This window comes from Thalia democratica, unplaced genomic scaffold (genome assembly GCF_965202585.1).
Source record: "Thalia democratica unplaced genomic scaffold, ktThaDemo2.hap1.1 HAP1_SCAFFOLD_1973, whole genome shotgun sequence".
NCBI classification, from domain to species: domain Eukaryota; kingdom Metazoa; phylum Chordata; class Thaliacea; order Salpida; family Salpidae; genus Thalia; species Thalia democratica.
The window spans coordinates 1-8,406 of NW_028140763.1; the positions used below are offsets into that span (position 1 = coordinate 1).

Below are 8,406 nucleotides of genomic sequence, written 5' to 3' on the forward strand. Positions count from 1 at the left end.
TACAAGAAACTTAAGTTCTTGTAGTATAAATGCTAACTTAAAAAATAAAAATTAAAAAATACAAACAGTTTTGTACGATAGCAACTTTATTTTAATATACTTTAAAATAAAATTCATTAAAACGTCACTCATTAGCTTTAAAGTAGAAATTTATTTTATTTTCAAACATCTAAATTATTAAAAAGTTTCGTCTTATTGTGAATAAAACAGCGTTTTAGAGAGGAACAATTTTTACTTAAAATTTTATGTGCAAATAAATCTTAAAAAAGAAAATAAAACTTTGTAAATATATTTTATCGACTATAAATGCATTTTAACAACTTCGATTAGAATACAATTTAAAAATAAAGTATACATTTAGATTTACAATCAGCAAAAGTGATATAAAAAATTAACATTTAATAACAAACTTTATCAAAACAATTTCTATCCAGTAAACTTAAAATCAAGTCACTTAAAGTTACTAAGTATAAGAAAATTATATTTTAAAGACAAATTTAACCTTTGTGAAAAGCTTAGCAACATTTAGTAAAGTATTTGTGAAATGATTTTAGAGAAAAAGATTTAATTCATTCATTGAACTAAACATTAATTATAATAATAATTAGATGTCATAAAAAGATTAGTTTCACAAATGTAAATAAAGCAAAAAAAAAAACTGGAAAAGTTGTCAAAAGATAATAAAAAAAAACAAACTCCAAATAAAAACAAGTCAATCTACCAACATACATAATTCTTTTTATTGTAAAAACACCAGTATGTTTTAATATCGAGTCTTGTACTAAAATTACACACGGACAACTTGTAAGACTTTAACGCTATAATATTTCAAATAATAAACTTTATAGTGTAACCTTTTACATCGGTTGTATGTTTTACATCACTCTATTCATATTAGTATAAAATAAATATTTTTTACTGGTTTAGAGTATTTGAAAATTTCTTCAAAGAACAACTTATTTATTTATATATACTGTTTATCTTTTAATTAAACATATTATTACTATAGGTCTGGTATTAACAGTTAACATGAAATTACTTTTCCGAGGCTTCGAATACCTTAGTAGTTTACACTAAACAGTTTATATATATATTCTTAATATAAAGACAATCTAACCATAGGCCTTGTATCAACAATGTACATGAAATTATTTTTCTCAGGTTTTGAATTCCTGATTAATTCCAGGTAAGATTCATCAGGAATGCTTCTCGATTTCAATCCCGACATCGGCTGGCTACATCTGAGTAAAATAATATTAATAAATAAATGTAACCATCTGCTACATCTGATACAAAAACAAAATATTAATGGTTCTCTAGCTTATAAATAAATAATAAAAATCTACAGTCTTTGTATTTTTTAGAAAACTAAAACACACTAACATTTCGTTTGTCTACATCTGAAAAGGGTTAAAAGTAAAGAAAATATAATAAAAATAATTACATAACTACTACCACCCTACCAATGTGCTTACATAAAAGAACTGGTAATATTTATTGTAATAATAAACATAAGTATATTAATACAATGACCTAACAATAACCGTTTCATTAGTGTTCTTATAAAAAAATTTCGAGCAAAAACTTATATAATAATTAAACTTAATATACTTACCAAACAACAAAAACTGCTCCATTAGTGTGCTTATATGAAGGAACTGGTGTTATTTATTATCATAGATGAAAACTAAATAGAGTTACTAAACTATTACTACCGCATTAAGTTTATTTTAGAATAGCACTAGCTATTATATTTCTAATAATTAAAATATCGTATAATGAAATTACCTGACAACAACCACACGATTAGTATGTTTATAATATAGAACTGGTAATAATTTAAATGTGTATAAATAATTAATATGATTACCTGACAACAACCGCTCCATTGGTGTGCTTGTATGACATCACAGGCAACCTCTTCTTGCTCCTGAACTGAGCGCTTCCCATCAACAAGGAGGAGCTGGCTGACGATGGAACGCAAATAATTGGTGGGTATGTTTCGCATAATCCTGTAATTTTTTTTAAATATATTATTTATTTAACATTTTACAATGCAAATAATTGGTGGGTATGTTTCGTATAATCCCGTGTAAATTTTGTTTTTAATAAATTTTAATATTAAAATACTTTAGGTGAAGGAACACAAATAATAGATATGTTTCGCATAATCCTGTGAAAAACAAAATGTTATATTTAAGTTCCTGTAAAATACAAATCAACTGTAAACTTTAAATTAAAAAACTGAAACTTTAAAAAATACATACATAAATAATAGGTAGGTGTGTCTCAGATTACTTTGTTGAAAATCGTTTCATATGTTTTAAATTTTTTTAACACTTATTTTAAATTATAAACACATAACTGCGTTGGCTCATTATTACTGTGGAGTTTTTTTTTTCAAAATGGGTGGATAGATGTTACAACTTTTTTTGTAAAAACATTACCCTTACACCAACAACTTATGAAAGTTTAATAGCTTGAAATATTAGATTTTAACTCAATTATCAATGGTTATCAGACGGGTCGGTGTTAAATATGCACGAAGGGACACTCTTCCACAAACCGAAATCTTTATTAATACTGGATAACTTACTGTTATAATCTTCTTAAAAATAACGTTGAAAACAAACCGATGAAAATACTGGATATCTTCCAATGCAATGTACTGACTGTTATAATCCTAAAATAACATTTAAAACTAGCTGAATTTTTACTAATGCTGAATATTTTCCAATTAAAAGTAGGCATAAAACTAGTTAGTTTTAACATGCATTAATGATTTTTAAACCATCATGATCCTTGTTAGACATCTTGCAGTGCAATTTAAGCATAATACTATCATGAATTTCTATATCTATAATTAGTTTAAAATTAAGTGAAATCCTTATTAATATTAAATTAGTTCAATACTTTCTAATTCAATGTAGGCATAAAAGTTTTATCAAATATGCATTTACAATTAGTTCATACAAAAATATTTATTAATATTTGGTATTTTTAATGTATTGTTAATATATTAAAATTAACTAATCAAAATCCTTGTTAATATTAGATATATTCCAATGAAGTGTTAGTATATAAGTAACAAATATTAAAATTAATCTACCGAAATCCTTATTAATATTGAATATTTTCTAGTGCTAAATAAATATTAAAATAATATTTTCAACGTACCAAAATCTTTATTAATGTTTGATATCTTCCAATGTAGTGTGGGCAATCCCATTTGTTCGAAGTCCTTCCTGACATCGAACACTTTCCAACCCTCGTCTTGACGCAGCTGTTGCTCGCGTGGATTGTAAGAGAACGCGTATAAATCAGTGAGTTTGACTGAAACAAACATAAATTAATAAATACAGTTGTGTTTACTGTGGAAAAAATAAGTGTGAAACAGCTGTTTTTTCAAAGAGAATGCATACTAATTAGTTAGTTACTATGTAACAGTAAAGTAATAAAGTTAATTTTATTAAAAATAAATAATATTAATTAATACTTAAAAATCAAAATGGTTTGGGAAAATATTTTTTATACTGAGGTAAATATAATAAAATGCTCTTCACTTACAAGAATGAAAATACAAAAATCAAAATAACTTTGTTTTGAAATTTTTTTGAACAAGTAAAGATTTAAGGTTAAAAATTAAGTGGTAAATTGTTTAGATATTAAAACTTACATTTTATTTAGTTTGGAACGGTTTTTTAGAGTGAATATTAAATCATGACAAATTTTCTTTATATAAAATTATATACTTAATTAATTAACCTGGTTTAAAAAGTTTACTAAACTCGAGTATAAATCATGGCAAACTATTTACAGATAAAATTTTTATAATTACTTTGGTAATCTGGTTTTGAAAGTGTATTATACTTGAATAAAAACAATAATAAGTTGTTAACAAATTAATGTATATATCAAATCAATCTGGTTTTGATTTTTTTTAACTAAATATAAAAAACCATGGCAAATTATTCACACCAATTAAAATATATAATTATTTTAATAACCAGGTTTTGAAAGCTTTTTCAAACTCGAATATAAGCCATAACAAATTGTTTACATATAAATATAAAAATATTTACATAATTAATTAAATTACCTGATTTAGAAAGTTTTTTAAAACTCAAATATAAATCAAGGCAAACTATTTACATATTAAATTTTTATAATTTCTCAAATTACTTGGATTTGAAAGTTTTTAAACTCAAATATAAATCAAGGCAAATTATTTACATATAAATTTTTTATAATTTCTCAAATTACCTGGTTTTGAAAGTTTTTTTAAACTCGAATATAAATCATGGCAAATTATTTACATATAAAAGTAATATAATTATTTTAATTACCTGGTTTTGAAAGCTTTTTCAAACTCGAATATAAATCATGGCAATCTCTTTCCTGTTCCACAATAAAGTTCATTACTTCGAAATTCTTACATCTAAAAAAAATTATTAATAAATAAAAATAATTAATGAAAAAACTATATAAAGTTCATTACATAGAAATTCTTACATCTGATTTAATTATTAGTATTAAGTTAAAATGTTTGATTTAGTAATGAAGATAATTTATGAAAAACATATAATATGTATCACTTCAAAACTCTTACATCTAGAAATAATTAATAATATTAATTTACATTAAACATGTTTTGATTTATAAGTAACAAAATTAATAATGAAAAACTATACAAACTATTATAATATAACATTAATTATATTTTATTAATTAATACGAAAAAAATTTGAAGTTCTCACATCTAAAAATTATATCTATTTTTAAACACCACTTTAAAAAACAGCTGTTTTTATTTTAAGTACAAATAATTAAAGTTAAAACTAAGATGACTGCCCACAAATAAACCGAGATTTTAGATAGTTAGTTGTTAATTATTATTTTAAAATGATATTACTAATTTAACATAAATTAAATAACTCAAATGGAAGGTTAATATATATACTTTTTTACTTTAATAAGCAAGCCACTAGTTAATTTATAAATTTTATTTTTAATTTGAAGTTAATTTTGAGATGTAAGCAATCAAAAACTGAAAGTTTTACAGGTTTCTTATGGAAGGCTCAAATAAAAAGGAAAAATAATATTTCAAAATCTTTTTTTAACCATTTTTGAGAATATAAAAAGTTTTTAAGAAGCAACAAAAACATCAACTTTATTCTGAGTTGTTAGCCTTTGCTAGAATAAATGTTTAAATTATAAAGTGTGAAAGCAGCTTAATAATATGTGATAAATAAAAAATTAAAATATTAAAACTTTATTCTCGAAGGTTGTACTAACTTCAATTTCTCAACATGGTGAATGTTAATACAATTTATGTAAAGTCAATTAAATAAAAAATTTAAAAATCTAACGTCTTTTTGTTTGGTATATTGAAAATACTTTACAAAAAAACTAAAAAAATCTAACTTTATTCTGAGTGGAGAACCTTGCTGCACCAAGTTCAATTTTTCAACGTGGTGTATGTGCGAATGAAGGATCCACTTCTCATCTGATTGCTGGTGGTCGTGAAATATGAGATGGGTGGCCGTCAGGTACAATGTTCCAACAGTTCCCTTCCGCGAGTGCACGTCAAGCAATCTCACATTTGATACCTGAGAGTAAGTTAAATGTTTGAAACATAAATTAATTGACTAATATTGTTTTAAACTATTCTGCAATGTAGTTGGCTTGTATATGTAGAACTTATTAAGGGCATAGGGTGGTCTTTTTTACAACAATTAACATTAATGTTCTCAGCTCTCTCTTTCTGCAAATGGATGATAACAAATCTTAAGTTTGATACTTAACAGTGGCTTAAGCATTGAAAAAAGTTATTTAGGTATTTTATAGTGCGGTTGGCATGTACATAAACTATTCACACAATTGTGAACCGATACCAATCCAACAACTTTTTAGTGTATACCAATGTCTACTGTGACACCTGAAAATAATTTCATATTTAGTAAGAATAGTTTGTTTTTGGCTCACTGATAATAATGCACTTATTGTTATAATTAATAAATTAATTAATATCTATTATAGCAGGGGTCCGCAGGTCAAACTCATAACATTTTTAATGTGCTTTAAAAACATACTTACAGATATTTTTTGAACAAAAAAAATTAGCTATAGATTATCCTTTAAAGATAACACTAAAACTTAATTTTTGTTTTTTGAGAATATTAATATAATAAACTAGAAAAATAAAGTTTGCTGACCCCTGTATTGTAGGAAGGTTTTTAAACGTATTAATATTCAATTTGCAACTTATTATTAACAGATTACTCATTTTGTTTTATATTTTATTTCACAAAACTTTTTGAAACTATACTAGTTCAATTTTTAAGTGGTAAATGTTTTATGAAGTTTGAAAAAATTTTGGTTAAAAAAATATTTAAAAAATAACTTTAAATAATGACGTATGAATAAATTCAAATAAATACATAATTTAGAGATTTATCAAGTAAAACTAAAGTAAAGGTATGTTTATTAATAAATTTTTAATAATTTTGCTATTCCATTTAATGCTATTTACGTATTTTACTTATGTTGCTCTTCCTCAATCAATATTGATTCCAGGCTGTAGAGTTTACTTTGTTTACATCGTTTCAAAACTTTAAAAGTTTTGAACTATGTCAGAGTTTTGACAGGGTGTGCAATTAAAAAGATGTTCAAAAATTGTGCTGTTTTTATCTGTATTCACAATTTATTAATAAACATACATTTACTTTAGTTTTACTAGTTAAATCTCTACATTTTGTATTTATTCATACATCATAATTTAAATTTATTTCATAATAAATTGTTCACTAACCAAATTTTTTTTCAAATTTCATTTAACATTTTCCACTTACAAATGGAACTAGTATAGTTTTGAAAATTTTTGTGAAAAAAATTTAAAACAAAATGAGTAGTCTGTTAATAATAAGTTGAAAGTGGTATATAAATTAATTAATATCATTTAAGTTGTTTAGTTGTTTTTTGGCTAGGATAATTGTTACTTGAAAATTGACATATTTACACCTTATATTATACTGAAGCTTTTCTATATTAGCTGTTACATAATAAGTACTATAAACTTACTATAAAAAATCTATTGGTAGACAAAATCAAAACACACTATACTTTAAATATGGTATTTAAATGATATAAGTAAAACTATTTATTGACAATGCACAAATAGACTAAAATGTTTTAAACAATTTCAAAATTTATTAAATTGAAAAACAAATTGTATACAAATTTTATAAAAAAGTGAGCATAACTTTTTTTAATTTTACTAGTTTTTTCGTAGAACACACTAACAAATTTATGTATATGACTTCATTAATTACTTTATTTTATATTTTTTAAGTACACATACAACACAGTCTTATAAAAATATGAGTTAAACAAAACTACAAAAACATAATATTGTGCAAAAGTTTAAAATTCTTAAGCAGTTCAAGAACAACTAGTAAAACTGAAACATTTTCAACACATTTTCTTCATTTTATTTATTATAAACTTATAAATTTTTACTTTGTTTGTTTTATTAATTAAAATCATACCTTTGGTATTTTTATGTACTCCATATTAGCTTCTATCAATTTCTACACAGTATTTTATTTAAACAAGATTTGTATCTACAATAAAGTCTTACATTATTTTAACATTTAAAAATTTGTAGGCTTTGCAAATTATAATTATAATAAAAATTATTTTATACTAACGAGAGATTCTTATAACTATTGAGATTAGAACACTATGTTTGTTTAAAAAATCTTGTCGAAAAAGTTTCAATAAAAGCCAAAATATTTTTTAATTTAAACTACATGCTTTATACAGGAAATATAAATAAATAAGTTATTTAAACAAAGCTTTTTGGTATACACTCTACACCAGTGCTTTTAGCACACCAGGGTTTACCAGAAATAAAGCAATATAACACTTAATAAATGTGTGTTTATTTAAAATTAAAAGGATCTGCTCAGGTAATTTTTGACAATTTTTCACAATGCAGCTTGCCTCTCTTTGGAACAAATGGGCTAGCTTGAGTTAAAAATAAATTAGAAAAAAAATAGTACAATACAAAACTGAAAAAAATACACTTAAATACGCTTAATAAGCTTAAATACATAACAATAAGAAATAAATGAGAAAAGAACTTATAAAAACAAAACTAAAAATAGTGATTTTAAGTAGGGGTAGGGAGTACTGCATATTTTTTTGGTAATATTGTAAAATTCATATGAGTACATTTGATTCAGATGTGTTTTTGCTTCATTAAAAAGAACCTGAAAAATAAAACTCAATTAAAAAAACTTTGTCACCCAAAAAACTAATTTTGACCCCAAAAATCACATATTTTTTGATATTTTGACTTAAACAGTAATAAAATCACATATACATGTCCTGGATTTATAATTT

At 23.7% G+C, this 8,406-nt stretch overlaps 1 protein-coding gene across 1 annotated transcript; it reads right to left on the minus strand.

The window, feature by feature from the left end:
• Positions 1 to 1,117: 1,117 nt before the first annotated feature.
• On the minus strand, positions 1,118 to 7,624 carry LOC145849035 (phosphatidylinositol-3,5-bisphosphate 3-phosphatase MTMR8-like; the record flags this gene model as incomplete). Its single annotated transcript, XM_082954139.1, has 6 exons — positions 7,548 to 7,624; positions 5,425 to 5,609; positions 4,347 to 4,438; positions 3,178 to 3,333; positions 1,871 to 2,012; positions 1,118 to 1,241 (listed from the first exon to the last, which is right to left on the minus strand). Coding segments are annotated over exons 1-6 (723 nt in total), but the record flags the coding sequence as incomplete, so codon positions are not given.
• Between the last annotated feature and the right edge of the window lie 782 nt (positions 7,625 to 8,406).